The sequence below is a fragment of the Limanda limanda genome, chromosome 2 (assembly GCF_963576545.1).
Source record: "Limanda limanda chromosome 2, fLimLim1.1, whole genome shotgun sequence".
NCBI classification, from domain to species: Eukaryota; Metazoa; Chordata; class Actinopteri; order Pleuronectiformes; family Pleuronectidae; genus Limanda; species Limanda limanda.
Genome location: NC_083637.1, coordinates 9096297 through 9114277, shown reverse-complemented (window position 1 = coordinate 9114277; position 17981 = coordinate 9096297). Strand labels below are relative to the sequence as shown.

The 17981-nt window shown below is 40.6% G+C and overlaps 2 protein-coding genes across 2 annotated transcripts; both read right to left on the bottom strand.

The window, feature by feature from the left end:
- Positions 1-5904: 5904 nt before the first annotated feature.
- plrg1 (pleiotropic regulator 1) lies at positions 5905-10723 on the bottom strand. The gene is made up of 15 exons (XM_061086474.1): positions 10606-10723; positions 10281-10387; positions 9345-9478; positions 9021-9071; positions 8821-8914; positions 8627-8714; positions 8438-8536; positions 8233-8325; positions 7984-8133; positions 7444-7545; positions 7130-7232; positions 6913-7021; positions 6427-6566; positions 6102-6295; positions 5905-6009 (listed from the first exon to the last, which is right to left on the bottom strand). Exons 1-15 carry the CDS (start codon positions 10612-10614, stop codon positions 5950-5952), a joined length of 1533 nt encoding a protein of 510 aa, XP_060942457.1. The 5' UTR covers positions 10615-10723; the 3' UTR covers positions 5905-5949.
- Positions 10724-13048: 2325 nt separating this feature from the next.
- fgg (fibrinogen gamma chain) lies at positions 13049-17775 on the bottom strand. Its single transcript, XM_061092636.1, has 9 exons — positions 17566-17775; positions 17423-17470; positions 17128-17314; positions 16922-17006; positions 15360-15490; positions 14889-15022; positions 14039-14223; positions 13586-13863; positions 13049-13466 (listed from the first exon to the last, which is right to left on the bottom strand). Exons 1-9 carry the CDS (start codon positions 17626-17628, stop codon positions 13288-13290), a joined length of 1290 nt encoding a protein of 429 aa, XP_060948619.1. The 5' UTR covers positions 17629-17775; the 3' UTR covers positions 13049-13287.
- Positions 17776-17981: the final 206 nt, after the last annotated feature.

The following is a 17981-nucleotide window of genomic DNA, read 5'->3' as shown; positions in this document are numbered from 1 at the left end:
TGTTGCGTGTTTTTTTGGAGACTTAACAATTCACACTTGCAGGCACGTAAATCCCTTTGGCTCCTTCTCACACCACATCACAGCAGAGTGGCCACAGAGTCCCGGACGCGCGCACTGGACTCCCCCCTCCCTCCCTCCCCGCGGGGGGTGCGTCCCTCGCTGATCTGCTCCATCTGTGGCCCTGATTGCTGAACTGTTTTATTTTTTTCTTCTTCTTCTAAGGCCAAGAGATTAGGTTCAGTGTGACGTGCAGACAGGTGGCACGGTGAGTGGGTGGAGGGTCATAAAGTGAAGAGGAGGGTACAGGAAGTGGAGATTCAACCCATTGAACTTAAATCCACTGAGGAGAACAGAGAATTCAATCTGTGGTTTCTTTCTCCACATTGTGGTGAAGTGAGACATTTAACGACTGAACGATTTTAATTATGTTTTTGCAAAAGTCCATATCAAATTGCAGGGGCTCCCTCTACTGTTAGAGAGGAGAACTGTCTCTAAAATGAGAGTGAGAAAGAATTTGACCTTCTGCAATAACTTAAAACCCTGTTCTTTACAAGAAATGATCATAAATTAAAAAAATTCGTTGTAAAATGAAAACCTCTCTCCTTGTGGAAAAAAGAGAGGATACACAAAGGCAGAAAAAGGGCTGATTCAAAGGTAAATGAAGTTATACCAGACATTTAGTATTTTTTGACTTTGCTCAATAACTTATTTTTCTGTCTAAAACCTAAAATCTGAATTATTCTGAACTGTTTGTACATGATCCAGACTTTCACGTTTGTTTTTTAATTTGTTCTACAACAGGCACAGAACATATAATAAACATGACAACATAAATAACAACAAGACTTTAAGTTAAACAAAAAGCTGAAGCTTTTGACAATATATTTATTGCTGTTGAATATAAATTCGTAATAAAATCTGAAACATAGTCTTGAATTAGATTTTATGTTGAATTATGATTACTGCATTTGTATTACAAGTAAAATGAGCATCTGATTTACAAATTACAAACTTTAATTTACTATATATTGATTGATCTGACTTTTGTACAATTTGATATCATGTCAGTTTTATTTTGTGAAGCACCTTGTCACTCTCGTTTTGAAAAGTGCTGTGAAAATAAAGTTTTTCTATTATTACATTTGTTATATTTAGCTAAAAATAACACCGAACATTGAAAGTGTTAATTTCTTTACCAGTGAACTTTTCCCAGGTTAACACATCAGACCTTTATGTCTCTATGAATTCATTCTGTGGGAACAATACTTGATTGTCATTGTGAAGCCATTATTGCTGCTGCAGGTCACTCAAGCCATCCTGCGTCCTCCTTGTGTGGCGCTGTAACCTAGCAACAGATGTAACCCGAGCAGCGTGCCCGAGTAAACACTCAGCATAACTACTGATGCTGCTTTTGTTTGGTTTGTTCAGAAGACTGACAACTTTGGTCTCAGCTGCTTCACACGCGATTACTTTCAGATAGATTTGAGGTAAAAAGCGATAAAAAGAGATAACATGCCGTCTCATATCATGCTCTCGTACCAGTGGGACGACCAGGCTCTGGTGAAGAAGATCTACAACCGCCTCAAAGACGATGGGCTGCCAGTGTGGATGGACGTAGAAGGAGGGGTGAAGGGGAACATCAATGATGCGTAAGATTAAATATCATCTTCTATCTTTGGGAGTAACATAGATTAGAACATGTGTTTAGTCTGTGTGTGTTTTCAGGATGGCTGCAGGCGTGGAGGAGGCCGTGGTGATTTGCCCTTTCATGACCCCGGAGTACCAGGCGTCCCGCAGCTGCAAGAAGGAGCTCAACTACGCCGACACCAGGGCGGTCCTCGTGGTGCCCGTCATGCTCACCAAGAACTGGGAGGCCAGTGAGTGGCTGGGGCTGATCACTGCAGGCCTGCTGTGGGTGGACTTCAGGTGAGGAGGCCTCTGAAAGGAGCAGGTGGAACATCTAAAACCACGTCAACAGCTTGAGAGGATGAAAAGTGACATTTATGTGAAGATCATGCTCCAAAATGATGTGTAACCATGATAAAATGTTTTTAAATATTATTCACCTATATGAATATTCCACCCAACTTCCACTCTCAATGCTGTCATGTTGCAGAAATGCAGAAAACGACGAGGAGATCTTTGAGATGTGTCTCAGATCTCTGGAGGAGGAGATCATGTTTAACGTTGGTGACCTCCTGGCCGTGGAGGAAGCTCCCAGAGAGGAAAAGGAGGATGAACCAGAGCCACCGAAACCCTGCCTGAAAAAGAAACCAGGCCGAGGCTTCCGTCACGCCGTCTCTGAGCTCTACATCCACGACTCAGGTAAACACCCCAAAATATTCAAAATGTATATATACAGGACTGTCTCAGAAAATTAGAATATTGTGATAAAGTTCTTTATTTTCTGTAATGCAATTAAAAAAACAAAAATGTCATGCATTCTGGATTCATTACAAATCAACCGAAATATTGCAAGCCTTTTATTCTTTCAATATTGCTGATTATGGCTTACAGCTTAAGAAAACTCAAAAATCCTATCTCAAAAAATTAGAATATTTCCTCAGACCAAGTAAAAAAAAGATTTATAACAGCAAAACAAAATCAAACATTTGAAAATGTCCATTAATGCTCTCAGTACTTGGTTGGGAATCCTTTTGCACGGATTACTGCATCAATGCGGCGGGGCATGGAGGCAATCAGCCTGTGGCATTGCTTAGGGTTTATGGATGCCCAGGATGCTTCAACAGCGGCCTTTAGCTCATTTGCATTGTTGGGTCTGGTGTCTTTCAGCTTCTTCTTCATAATACCCCACAAATTCTCTATGGGGTTCAGGTCAGGGGAATTGGCAGGCCAATCGAGGACAGTAATGCCATGGTCAGTACACCAGTTACTGGTGGTTTTGGTACTGTGGGCAGGTGCCAGATCATGCTGGAAAATGAAATCCTCATCTCCATAGAGCTTTTCAGCAGACAGAAGCATGTAGTGCTCTAAAATCTCTTGGTACACAGCTGCATTTACTCTGGACTTGATGAAACACAGTGGACCAACACCAGCAGCTGACATGGCTCCCCAAACCATCACTGACTGTGGGAACTTCACACTGGATTTCAAGCAACTTGGATTTTGCTCCTCTCCAGCCTTTCTCCAGACTCTGGCGCCTTGACTTCCAAATGAAATACAACACTTGCTTTCGTCTGAAAAGAGGACTTTGGACCACTCTGCAACTGCCCAGTGCTTCTTTTCCATAGCCCAAGTCAGACGCTTCTTCCGTTGTCTTGAGTTCAGAAGTGGCTTGACCATGGGAATACGGCTAATGTAGCCCATTTCCCAGACACGTCTGTGAACAGTGGCTTTTGATACCTGGACTCCAGCTTAAGTCCACTGTCTTTGAAGCTCCCCCAAATTCTGGAAGCGACCCTTCTTCACAATGCGGTTAAGGCTGCGGTCATCTCTCTTGGTTGTGCAGCGTTTCCTGCCACATTTCCCCCTTCCAACAGACTTTTTGTGGATGTGCTTTGAAACTGCACTCTGTGAACAGCTTGCTCTTTGAGAAATTTCTTTTTGTGTCTTACCCTCCTGATGGAGGGTGTCAATGATTGTCCTCTGGACAGCAGTCAGATCAGCAGTCTTCCCCATACTTGTGATTTAGTTTACTGAACCAAGCTGAGGGTTTTTCAAGGCTCAGGAAACCCTTGCAGGTGTTTCGAGTTAATTAGACGATTCAAGTGATTAGTTGAATACCCTACTAGTATACTTTTTCATGATATTCTAATATTTAGAGATAGGATATTTGAGTTTTCTTAAGCTGTAAGCCATAATCAGCAATATTAAAAGAATAAAAGGCTTGCAATATTTCAGTTGATTTGTAATGAATCCAGAATGCATGACATTTTTGTTTTTTTAATTGCATTACAGAAAATAAAGAACTTTATCACAATATTCTAATTTTCTGAGACAGTCCTGTAAAGGTTGGTTCAGTCACAGAACGGACGAAGAAGACATCTCACTTACCCAGACAAGGTCACTAAAGATGTAAATACACTTAATGGATATGAAAGACCAAATGTAAAATCTATATATCATCCAAATCTGGTTTGAGATTGTAAAGAATTATGAATTGGAGCAGTTACTTCCATATGTAAATCAACAACTGCCCAATAAGTAATATTTGTTTTCTGATGTAAACTTTCTACAACAGGCACAGAACATATAATAAACATTACAAAATAAATATCAACAAGACTTTAGGTTAAACAAAAAGTTGCTTTTTTACAATATATTTGACACACTGTGTCCCATTGCTGTGGAATATAAATTCATAATAAAATCCGAAATATAGTCTTGAATTTGATTCTATGTTTAATAACGAGTATTGCATTTGTATTACAAGTAAAACGAGCATCTGATTTACAAATTACAAACTTTAATCTACTATATATTGATTGATCTGACTCTTGTACAATTTGCTATAATTTATTTTGTGAAGCACCTTGTCACTCTGGTTTTGAAAAGTGCTGTAAAAGTAAAGTTTGTTATTTTCATTACTGTTATATCTGGTTTGAGATTGTAAAGAATTATGAATTGGAGCAGTTACTTCCATATGCAAATCAACAACTGCCCAATAGGTAATATTTGTTTTCTGATGTAAACTTTTGAATGTGGCTTCAGGGGCGTCTTCCTCATGCCAGTAATACAATTCTCATAGAAAACATTTCATCCTTAATTATGCAATGATTTTTTTGAAATACATATAAGCCTAATAATAATAGCTTGGATTTGAATAGTTCCTTACGAGGTAACCAAGGTCAGGTTACAAAGTTAGGCAAACAAATAATGTATATGATGCAAGTATAATGGAATTGTCCAAAAAATCGTATAGACTTGATTCACTCTTATTAATTAGATATTGTTTTTCACATTATCTAATTTTATATCTGTGTTTATTAATTCCTTTTTGTATTTTCTCTTTTTACATATAGATTCCAACATTGTTTATGTTTCCCCGACTTTGGTGTCTACTAATTTCAAATTTATGCAGATACAGTATGATTATTCCTGTTATAATTTACTTTTGTCCTTTAAAGCACTTTTGTGTTGATTGTATGAAGTGTATTTTGATGATTGATGAACACTAAAAAGAGGTGGGAATACATTTCTGTGAAGTGACTCTTTCATCTTGGTGGCTCTCCTGAAACCTGTCCATTAAAACTAAACGTGTTAAAAACCGACAAAGTCATGACTTGTTTTCAGGTGAGCAGATGACCCCCCCGACCACTGAGAGCAGGAACACAGTGGAGCTGAGTGAGGCTGCAGGAGATCACTCCTACTGGGAGGAGATGAAGGGCAACGGCTGTAAGTTCTACAGGAACGTCGTCACCAACAGATTCCTGGGTGAGTAGAGAAATTCATCGGCACTCAACAGAACAATACAAGTGAAAAGTGACCTTTTATTAAATGAAGCCAAAGAAATGTGACACATCTGTACAACTGGCAATTCTTTAGAGTCAGGACAAAAACAAAACATGTTCTACAAATTCTCAACACAGTCTTTTCCCTCTGCAGGATTTGACTGGATCAGGAACCAGGTCCACTCTGAGGTCAGCCCCTCCGAGTCGGAGGAGTGGCTGCTGCTGGTGGACCAGACGGACCAGAGCCACAAGAGAGCCGTCATCATCAAGCACAAGCGCTCGGGGGGGTTCCTGGCGGTCCGAGACGGCCAATTCCTCGGACTGATGGCGTATGACGAAGACTGCAAGTGGTTTTTGGAGTAAAGCAGAAATACTGTATTTTTTGGGGGGGGGGGGGGGGGAGGGGTGGGACTGTTCGCTTGTGATGAAGAAATCTGCCTGATCATAAAGTAACTAACTAACAAAACTTGATTGGTGTATCTACAACAGAAGGTTTTGGTAGAAATACATTTTATTGAGAAGAAAAAATGACAAATAATTAGAATCTCTTTCTCTTGAGGATCTCTGGTTTCCAGTTGACCGGATGGCTTTCTTCTGTCTGCAAGAGAGTAAAGAAAACAGAATTCCTCAAACTATGTGGAGACGAGCACAGAAACACACAGCGGCTTTGAATTTAACTGTCAGACTTACCGCGGTGTCGTCCTCTCTGTACACTTTGATGGTCTTGTCGGCCTCGGCGCAGATCAGTCGTTTTTCTGAGTTGTCGAACATGCAGGCGAAGATTCCCGACTCGCTGTCCAGGGATCCCGGCTGCACGGCCGCGTGGATCCTCTGGAAGTTATAGCCTGTCCTCCAATCCCACATGTGGATGGTTCCATTGTCGGCTTGAGAGAAAAGACACAAATGAATCTTTAGTCAAATAACGACTCAAATACAGAAGAATTAAAGCTAATTTATATTCATATTCTATAGATGAAACAGGGGGGGGAGCAACAGTTAAGGTAATAATAAATACCTCCAGACACCAAGACGCCATCTGAGTTCACAGCCAGAGTGTTGATGATGGCGTTGTGACCCGACAGGTTCTGGATGAAGTTGCCATCTGGAAACATCCACTGCTTGATGTTGTCGGCAGAACCAGAAGCAAACGTGTATCTGTTAAAAAAGAAGAAAAATTAATTAACATTGAGGCAATTTGAACCCCAGTGGTCAAATGGGAGACTGCACCTGGAAACCATGTCCTTCAAGTAGGACTGGAACTAATGACCACATTTCATTATTTGTTTTGGGTTATTGTTCACTGTAAAATGTCAAGGAGCTCATTGTGTCTAAACTTAAATCTCAGGTTTAGTCCATTTAGAATAAAATGGAGAACGATGGAGACATTTAGTATTTGTCAAATGATTAACAGCAATAAATCAAATCTCTCTGTATTAACTTCCTGTTGAGTGACTATTGACTGAGTGTAAACACTCCTGGCTCCACTCAGCATCACACTTACTGTCTGGGATGCATCGCCAGAGTTCGGACGGACTTCTTGTGGTTGGTCAGCGTGGCTCGGGTTTTTCCAGCGATCAAATCCCACAGCCTGATGGTGGAATCGTGGCTTCCTGTAAGAAATTAGACAATCTGGGATTAACAGTAGAAAACCCACTGACCTGCAGAAATCACAGTAGCTTTAAACTGAAGGCGATGGTTTATTTGAGTTTGTAATCTACCAGTGATGATTTGCGGCTCCGCAGCTTGACACTTCACTGTGGCCACGGTGTTGGTGTGGCCGCTTAGCGTGTGCACGTTCGCTTTCGTCCTGATGTCCCACACCTGCGTGGACGGAAAGGAAACACAATTAGTCCATTACACTAATCCTGCAGAGGACGAATTTACTTAAAACATCACATTGTCTACGGATTAATTAACGGCAGTAATCTGATGGAAGTTTGATCTCCACTAGACTGTTTGAGACACTTTAACAAACTGTAGGTTAGACCGGTCACATGACTTCATCCATTAAACACATGTAGCAGAAGTTTACCCTGGCGGTGGCGTCTCTGCTGCACGTCACCAGCACGTCAATGGTCGGATGCAGATCGATGCCGTACACAGCACTCAGGTGTCCGTGGTAGTGTCTGATGACCTGGAACAGATTCATACTGTCAAGAGACTTCCACAAAGAAAGTGCAAGTTTCACAGTGACTCTCTGTGAGTGACTATTTAGATTAGATTAGATTCAACTTTATTGTCATTGCACAGTACAGGTACTTATACAACGAAATGCAGTTTAGCATCTAGCCAGAAGTGCAAAAAAGGCACTAAAAGTGCAGAGTATTGTGCATATTAAAGTGAAAATGTAAATAAATAAGATCTGTACAGTAAGAAATATATATGGAATATTACAGTATTAAGAGGAATTGTATGATATAAGAACGATGAATACATTATGACCAGGATCAAAATATAAATATATATAAATATGAATACACTATAGGCGGGATAATACAGTAGAAAAAAAAGCAACAGACAGTGCAAATGCACAAATGTTCAAATGTTCAGTGGTTGGAGGAGGGTGACAAACCTTGTTGTATTCCAGATCCCAACACTTGACTTGCTTGTCTTCACCGCAGGAGAACAGGTAGGGGCTGCGGGTGCTCACGGCCACACCACGCACCGTGCTGATGTGTCCGGTCAGAGAGAGTTTCAGTTTCCCACTGGCCAGGTCCCAAATCTGTTATGACAAACAGCATTCCAGTCATATTAAGATCCTACAAGAACATATGTAGATATAGTGTCTCCACTGTTAGTCTGTTAGTTCCACTTAATTCACCTTAATGGTTCTATCAGCAGACCCAGTGACAAACCACTGGTTCCCAGGTTCCACAGCGATGGACCTCACCCAGCCAAGGTGACCACTGATGACCTATCAGACAAAACACAGATTAAAATTGAGGTGCAGGGCAAACCTTAACGTGTGTGTGTATCAACAAAAGAAAGAAAATATTGTATTAAGATAAAAATGATTCTGAAGTTACCCGGAACAGTTTCCACGGTGGATGCCACTGGGGCTTGGGCATGGTTGGTCCTTTTCTCATGAGCGCAGAAGTTCTGGTGCCACCTCCTTCCAAGAGCGACTGAAAGAAACACATTCTTCATATCAACTCTGAACTTCTTCTCATACCAAAGACAAACACTTCATCATATGAAGTGAACGTGGAACCTACCAGAGCAGTGGAGTGAGGGTGAGATCTCTCTGCTCCAGCGTGTCGATGGATGTCACCAACACTGGCTGCAGTGCGGCTCATGTCCAGCCTGAAACACAACAACGACCAAAATAAGTACCGTTGATGAACTTCAATACGTATTTCGAATAAATTACTACCAACACCATCCCTGAAAGACAAAAAAAGGTGTGTACCTGGCTTGTGAGGGCGGCAAAGCCAACGCCATGGAAAGGACTCCTCCCTCACTGGGATTCCGGTGCATCTTTGTGTCAGCGGTCAAAGCAACTCCTGTTGGGTGAAACACTGGTTTGACACTGGGAATACTGGTGTGACACTGGGAACACTGGAGCAGTTCAGTGAACGGTTGTAGGAAGCTTGGTTAAAGTGTACTTACCAGGTCCAGAGGGGTACGCATGTGTCCCGGTGATCAGGTATTCTGGGTCATCTATTGAAACACAAGAAAAGAAAATATGTCAGTGTTCAGAAGAAGAAGAATTTGCTTTCAGACAAGGAACTTAATTCAGATTGAATGCAAAACTGATTAGAAGTGCGTTCTTGCTTTGACTGCTCACTTAATTTATTACACTTAGTTGAGGATATAAGTAAAGGAGATGTATTGACATTTGAGGGGATAGATTTCCTCCTTTGACTTTATATGAACCTGTTACTCTCACTAGTTTTTAAATGATTATATCTGAGTGTTCCGTGTCCTCCTGACCTGCTGCGTAGCTCTGGTGGCCTGGCATGCTGCCGGGGAGATGTGGGACTCGGTCTTTTCCTTCCTTCAGGACGGGCATGTGTAGAACAGCTGCGTAGTCCGCTTTGAGTTTCACACCCAGCTTCACTTTCTGGCTACAAATGAGAGAAAAACACACAAATTGATTTGGACAAGGAACAAGATAAACGTGTACTTCAAAGACACCATCTTATACATCAGGTACAGGCTTCATACACATTTTGACCAATGAATTTCCACGACTTTTAACCAAATTTCCATGTCCAAACATTTTGTGAAATCTCTGTGCATACATGAGAACGTGACAAAATGTAGTATTTAAACTAGCAATGAGAATTCTAAGGCATACAGTAAACCTTACGCATACGCTCTCATACTAACTCAGTCAGTTTGAGAGCATTTGCCTGCTTATATTTTGAGCGTATTTCTTTAAAAGATATGAATTATTTAAAACTCAGCGTAAATGAACGACATGAAAATATGAATATAACAAATTTCCATGACTTTTCCAAAACTTTTGGGATTTTATATTTTTCCAGGACTTTTCCAGGCCTGGAAATACACATTTTACAATTCCATGACTATTCCAGGTTTTTCTATGACCGTATGAATCCTGCAGGTAAAAGTTTAGAAATTATGATTACTGTAAAAAAAATCTTGCATTAAAAACTTGCAGGATATTAGATATGTAAATATGTTTTAAGAATCTAAAGTAAATGTATTACCAAGTATTGGATTAAAATGACTTTGATGTTGGAGCAGGTAAATCTTATTGTGTAAACAACCCAGATTGAAAACAGTGGAGTTTAGATTTCCCTCCGCAGAAGCAGAATATTATACTTCAGATAAATACACGTCCTAGAAACTTAATATAAGATGTATGGGACTTTAAAGGGACAAGTAAAACTTTCATTGTACCTTTCATCGTCTTGTGCGATGGACTTGGCGTGGTCGGACACGAACATGTCGTGGGTCCGTTTCAGGGACCGGAAGACCAGCGTGTGGACCGAGTGTTTCTGGACGTCCTGCGGGACAACACATGACTTCAGTGAGACACACTTTAACACAACTACACCTTGGACTGAATGGTTTATAAGACTCTTCAACACACGGAGCCAAACACAGGAAAACGTAACGCTAACGTAGCGGGCTCCAGTGGTTAGCCGGGGCCCGAAGCTCCGGGGTTTTAAAGCGGGAGCGAAGAAGAAGAAAATATGAAAGAGAACTTCAAACATGGACTCACCTCCGACATTCTGCTGGTGAAGAAACTGATGAGACGATGGAGTTTAAAAACAATGTGAATAATCTCTGTTCGTGTCGCTCCGCGGGTCTGACAACACGGAAATCACCAAATAAAGACCACACGGTGACCCGCTGCACCGGAAGTAGATAACCCAAAGAACCATTGTAAGATTTGGAGCGCCCTCTAGCGGCGAGGAGGTGGAGGAGGCGCCAACACTATTTTTGCTTAACAAAAATAAAAGTTTTACACATAAGTTTTTCCTTTCTTACTTTATAAACAAACGTAAATTGTACACACATGGGTAAAAATTCAGTCAGTGCTTCAAATTTACAAATCTGATGAGACTGATTTACCTCCATAGGATATTTAGTTATTTGTACATTTATTTTATATGTATTTATTAATTTACTTACTTTACTATAAATAAATTTACTTTTTTAATAAAAAGGCCGAAACACCTGATGACTCTAAGGTGCAAATCTGAAGATGTGTCCCAATATCCGCTAACACCAACTGGTGGTAGGCATTAATTAGTCCGGTGAGGGATATTCTCCATCTTGTTCAATGGTGTAAAATAGGACAGTGTTTAATTTAATATCGTGTAGAGGCAATGATGTCTGATCCATTGAGCGGCCACATGGTTTTCCTAGTGCTGCCATTCAAGCCAGTAACCAGTCAGATTGACCTTTAGCCTCAGGGCACACTCAGGTTCGGCCTGCGTCGTTGATCAAGAGGCCAAAACACTTGATGACGCATCAGCTGGTGGCTGCTAACACCTGCTAACCTCCACTGGTAGTTGGTAACTTAAATTGTGCCGAAGACCTTCAAACATACAAAAGATATTCACCATCTAGTCCTATATTCTAAAATACTTACTTATTTTGTCAAGATGTCTGGTTTGTTTATATTTTTGTTACTGTTTCCCTTGTATTGTTTTCTCGCTCTAGTTATGGTAGTTCAGTGTTTGTTGTATAGATTTGTATATGAAGGGTATAAAGGATGTGAATATTAAAATGATTTCCACTTTTTTTCACCTTTGCTCAAGAAAAAATCGAAATGTCCGCATAATGAATTTTTCCCATCTACATACAAATGGGTGTAATGAGTGACTCAGGCCAAAGTTAGCTTTTCCTGTCTTTGTGTACCAGGCCATGTTTGCCTAACAAAGTACATGGATTTAAGGTTTTCCAATCCTCCAAAGCCAAAAACAGTTTAGCCAGTAAAAGACATAGTGTTTAATTAACCATGTTGTGACATAATAGGACGAGAACCAAACGATCAGATATAGCAGAAAACATATTCCTTGTATATTTCAGTTTAGTTGAATCTGATCTTGCAGACTTCAGGCAGTGTTGAGCTGCGTACGGGCCTTAATGTGTAAATAACCACAAACAGGCCTTTGCCGTTTTGGCACAAACTTCTGCAATGAGCCGGATGGAATTTGAACTCCACAGTTGGGAAGTGATATGATGCATGGGGACAAGTACTACCAGTACACAACTCAAGGTAAACAAACTGTTCTTGTGTGAGTCAAAATACACAAAGTAACATGATCTGATAAGAAGTCTGTCACCACAACACAAGCAAAGAGCGGCTTCAGTGTCCTGTTTTATTATTTAATAATTAACTGCGGTCGCATATAAAAAGTTTTATTCCAGCTGAAACCGTTACTCCGGGCTTAATCACTGAGAAGTAAAAACAGGACAATTATATAAAGTTAATAATTTGTCCAGGCTGAGATATGAAGTTCAATTTTGGTCTTTTAGGAGGAAAATAAATACCAATCCACTTCATGTGACTTTGCTTTTAACAAACAACCACATGTAATGAAGAGATGAGCAGCACTTCAGTTAAATTAACTTACCGTAATCATACACCCACAGTATTTTGAGTATTACTGTCCTGGTCAATATCTTTTATTAATTCATTTTTTGGAGACAAACCTTTACTGATGGATTGTGTTTTGCTGCTTCTAAAGCAAATCGCCAGACTCTGTTCAAATCCTGTTTCCTGATAAAATACAAAACAAATAGGCTGCTATTTGTATCTTTCTGTTATAATTTCTCTGAATGTTTGTGTGTTGTCTAATAAGAATGAGACTGGAAATCTGCAGTAAAAACTACATTCTGATTTTGATACTGTCGCAGTGTGTCGTTGATGATATTCTGCACAAATGAAGTTGACAAAATATTTACAGGTAGTATATTTTTTATTTCAGGTCTGTTAAACTGCATTAAAGTGTTTTTTATACACACTCTGTGTACAACTAAAAAACATTTGAATCGTCTCAGGATCGGTTCAAACACAGATCTTGTTGGTGTCATGTTCACTTTCTCTGTGTTTCAGTCTGAATCTCACGTTGTTTTACAAAACAGATGTTATGGCTGCTACAGACTTTACCGGCTGGTGTTTGAACTGTTTGGTAAAGTAACGACAAATCAGATTGGTAAAGAAAAGACATTTATTTCAAGCTCTAAAACAACACTGACGGAAGAAAGGAGAGTGTGAGTGTCCGGCTGCGTCAGATCACCACAACACGCAGACATCACTTGGAGAAACACCATGGAGTCTGACATTTTCCCATGGAAGCATTTTATTTCATCGGGGGGTGATTTCAGGGTTGTCGTGCTGAACATTCTGAGTACGGACCACAAACATGTGTGTGTGTTTGTTTTACTAAATTTAAAGTCCGCCAAACTGCTTCACCCCGGCCTGCTCCCCGCCGCCTGCTGCGATGCGGCTCAGGGGAATGAGCTTCATGGTCGTCTCCTTCAGGGAGTACCAGCGGTCGTGCCATGTCACCCAGATGATGCCGTTGTCGTAGCCAAATTCACCTGCATCCTTTTCTGTGTATCTGCCGCCTGGATGAAGGGGGAACACAGAGAGTTTAGAGTAGACAACACCCTGGATTTCCCTGTGTTTGCTGGAAACAACTCCAAGTTAACAGGGTGTAGCCCTGATTGTAGCCACATGCTCTTACCCTGGTAGTATTTGCCGTTCAAATGTGCGGCATGGCATCTGTTCATCCACCAGCCGGAGCCGTCCTGGCGAGCACAGCTGCCGTCGAACTTGTCGTTGTCCTTGTCGCTGGTGCTGAACTGCATGCCGTTGTGCGACGTGAAGAACTTGTCGCTGGGGTCATCTCCGAAGTCGTAGCCATCGAAAGCGTCGCCGGCGTCACCGCCAAAGTAGTAACCGTAGGTCAGACGATAATTGTCGGCCTCTGTCCCCAGTTTGAACATGGTGTAGTCTGCATACCTGGAGAAAGAGGAGGCCCAGGGAGGGATGGAGGGTTTAGGGTTTGGGGTATTTTTGTTCTTCAAAGGGAAACCTCATCACTGGGGTCATGTTTGCTTTGTAAGAGAGTCCCTTTGCTCGCCTCTTATATAATCTGTTATCGTGTGTGTGTGTGTGTTTGTGTGTGTGTACATACTTTTTGTTGCCCTCCCAGTCAACAAGCTCTATCCGCAGCACAGTGGGGATGTTGGAGCTGATGGTCAGCAGGTGGATCTTCTCGTTGCCGAGCCAGAACTCGGTGGTGTCGTCTGGGGAGAGGTAACCGAAGCCCTGCTTGTACTGGATCCAGTCCTTGAAGAAGTCCACGCTGCCGTCACGTCTCTGTGGACACGCGGAAAAAAAGCACAATGTTGTTATAATAAGTGAATAACATAGTTCTATGTCCAGTATTAAAGTGTAGCTGACTAATGGACTGCGTAAAAAATTATTAGTGAGGAAAGGGAGGGAATTACATTTATATATCTCTCACTATAAGATAATCCTTTTTTGATCCCATGGGAGAAATGCTGGTATTATTATTATTATTATTATTATTATATTTAAAAAATGTATCTAATCGTTTAATTGTGACAAACAGGTAAATCTCTTTTGTCACAATATCACATGATCTAATTTTTTTTTCCACTTGCCCAGAATGAGAAAATCCGTGTTTAAACCAAATGCTCAGTTCTGTTGTGTCATATAGACCAAGTTATTAGAGTCAATAACTTGGTCAAATATCTGTCAGTTTATGTTTTTCTTTATTCCTTTATGACTGTTTTTATTTGATCCTATGTTATTCTTTTTATGTATTTTTCTCTATTTATGAAGCACTTTGTAACTTTGTTTTGAAAAGTGCTTATTTTCAGTAGTAGTAGTATTTGGTGTTTTTGTTCTTATTTGCAAATTACTTGTTATTTGACTGTTCAAAAGTAATATGTGAGTCCTCTGCTGCAGGATGAAGACTTCACAGAGTCAGTTTTCTTGCTGGTTGAAGTGACACGTACCCTCTGAATGACTGTGAAGCCGCGTCCGAAGCTGTCGATCTCACAATAGACCAGGAACTGCTCCGTGGCCGTCCGCGGCTTCACGTAGTAAAGACCGCTGACGGTCGCACCCTTGTTTGCAACGTCCTGGCAATCTGGCAAAAAAGGAGAGAAGAAGAAGAAAAGCACTAGTCAATTTGGTGGAAAGAAAAAAATATCATTCATAAACTCTCTTATTTCAGTTTATGATCAAATTCATTATCAGTCGTTGGTCAGAATGATGTGGAAAAAGTTCTCTGAAATGAGGTCAAAACAAATGACATGTGGAATACAGCTGTTTACTCTGCACTGATGCACCGTATTGATTTTCTGACTAAACACTGAACGAGGACAAATGTTGTTCAGATGAGGAACGATTGAGAAACTTCTTGTGAAATTGGAACGGCCTGAGGGTCAGAGTTGATTTGATTAGAGTCTCTTTTTCTTTTTTACCAAGTCCTGTGATGGGTTGGATGTCGACCGTGTCAGTGCAGGGCTCGGTGCATTTCTGCTGCAGCTGAATGGAGAGCTGCTTCAGGTCGGCCATTCTCCTCTCGTTAGAGGAGATCAGATTCTGAAGTTCACTGGGGGGGGGGGACAGAAACAAACAGGAGCTGAATGAGCTGTTTCCTGAGTAATTCACACCTGCCTTCTTAATAAATAAAAAATACTTAAAGTAGATCAAATAAGAAAATGAGAATTAATTGGAAAAAAGGCAAATCAAACTTGGGAATTGAAGTGCTTCTAAAAACAATCTGTCATGAGTTTGAGTCGTGTGATGGCAAATCGCCATCTGATCTGTGCTCAGTGCAAACTGCGTGGGCGAGGAGGCTGGCGTGCATTGACCTGAGGGTCCTAGCAGAGTTTGTACTTTGTGAAATACTCCAATACAAGGACGAAGTACAACCATGGACAGTACAACATGATTTCTTTGAAAGTGTTATTCTACGAATTATACTTGAGATTTATCAAATGCTACTGAATCAGGTTATAATTACTGATCATTTATTAAATTATTTATTTCAAAGGAAACGGTGGAGCTACTTTTAAATATAAATATGTGTCTATTGCAATTAGGGTTGCAAAGAGGCGGAAAGTTTCCAGTAAATTTCCGGAAACTTTCCGGAAACTTTCCATGGGAAGTTAAGCTCGGGAATTTGGGGAATTTTGAAAAAAAAAAAAAAAAAAACGCAAATTAAACGCTGAGCAAAAACATCATTCAAAACACTATTTTAAAGATGTATGGAATGCAGCACACGCTGCACGTTGAATTTCAAACCTCCACTGTGCATTCTTCCATCACATGCACAGATAACTCCCAGCATCCTGCACACTACAGCAGGGCTATTGAGGCCTGCTGTAGTGTGCAGGACTATTCAGGTAAGTTTCAATGATATTACTGGGGAGAATATATTAGCATGCTGATTGAGGATTGTTCTTCTGTTCATCTAGCCTATTTCCATTCATTTATTCATCAATTATAAAATATTTTTAATTTTAAATACTTTTTTCTCATCTTCTATTCTACAGAACAATGCCACGTGCACTATCTCATGTGTGGAGACATTTCGCCCCATCCAATGTAGAACGAAAGGCTGTGTACATTTGCAAATACTGTGCATAGACCTGTTAAGAATGACACAAAGATGCAGAAGCATATAGTCAAGTGCCCAAAGTTTCCTCAGGGCTCAAATCAGCCTATGACAAAACAAAATGTTTATATTTATGTCTGTATATGACAAGGTAAATACAGTTAGTATAAATTACCCACAACATTTCCAGTTAATTCCTGTTAATTCCCGTTAATTCCCGTATATTTGTGTATATTCCTGTTAATTCCCGTTAATTCACATGGAAAGTTTCCAACTTTGAATATTTCCGGAATTTTGCAACCCTAATTGCAATGCATCAAGACTTCTAAGATATGCATAAGTACTTATATTAAGTTGTAGTGAGCTCAAACTTTTACTAAATACAATACTTGAGTAATTTGACTCTTTCTCATGGTAACTTACTATATTTGCTGCTCTTGTGCGATGATGGTCTTTTCAAAGCGAGCCACATCGTCCAGCATGTTCGACGACTTCTTGAAGTAAGTGTCTGAAAAAAAAAAATCAAATCGACCCAGTTCGATAAAACATCCAATATATTGACACTGGTTTAGTTATTATTAAATCAAATAAACTGCTTTAAAAAAGTGCAATGATTTTGTGTCAGGCACCTTGTAGGCCGCTCTTTTGAACTGTAGAAGTCGAATCTTTCATGAAGACGATTGTTTCTTCGGCGGTCTGGGTCAGATTGGCGATTGTGTCCAGTTCACTTTGCAAATGGCTTAAATCCCTTTCGACCGTTGGCATGTATCTTATCATGTAGTCGGCCACGCCGCATGTTGTGGGACAGTATAACCCCTGAGTGCAGAAAGAGCAGGTGAGAAATGTCAATCATGGGGTGACTCAATGATTAAAAACATCATGCAAGTCACACAGCAAAAACATTAAAAGTCTTAGTTTACTCACAAAGCCGTCATTTTGGGTGCACGATGGGGCGGCGTCTCCTCTGAGCTGCTGCAGGAAAACAAAAGGAGAAAAGGATTCAGATTTTGTTTCTGCTGACGAAAACTGCATCAGTGAAAAATGTTGGATTAGAATCGGCGACTTACTGCAGAAGAGAAGGAGACGAGAAGCAGAAGAGCTCCGGCCGCTGTGAGAAGTGATGGCCCCATGTTGCTCCAGCCACCAGTCGTGGTCGCAAACTCTCGGAGAATGAAGAGCAGTCGGACTCGGTGGGATATTTATCTCCAACAAGGTCGTGGGTTCAGTGTTTGATTAGAAGTTCGTATGCAAACATCCCACTCACTGAGCTGGGAAAGAGCCGTGACTCAAATGTCTGACTGAGAGACGGTTACTGACAATTGATGTCACAAACTGCGTGTTTGTGTTGTAAAGGTGACAGAGCAAGTCCAAAAACTGATGACTCAGCTATGTCCAGGCCTTGAGAGTAACCTATATGTTATAGATATCTTATCTTATTTCTGCATATTCCAGTTAAGCTTGAAGCAGTGTATTTACTCTTATG

Coding starts and splice junctions, on each gene's coding strand:
- plrg1 (XM_061086474.1), bottom strand. Junction 9,072..9,344: donor CCACCAGAGCTACGCAGCAG/GTCAGGAGGACA, acceptor GTGTTTCAATAG/ATGACCCAGAATACCTGATC. Junction 8,134..8,232: donor CTGCTGATAGAACCATTAAG/GTGAATTAAGTG, acceptor TTGTCATAACAG/ATTTGGGACCTGGCCAGTGG.
- fgg (XM_061092636.1), bottom strand. CDS start 17,628: ATGGGGCCATCACTTCTCACAGCGGCCGGAGCTCTTCTGCTTCTCGTC. Junction 17,315..17,422: donor GCACCCAAAATGACGGCTTT/GTGAGTAAACTA, acceptor TTCTGCACTCAG/GGGTTATACTGTCCCACAAC. Junction 13,864..14,038: donor GACTGGGAGGGCAACAAAAA/GTATGTACACAC, acceptor CTCTTTCTCCAG/GTATGCAGACTACACCATGT.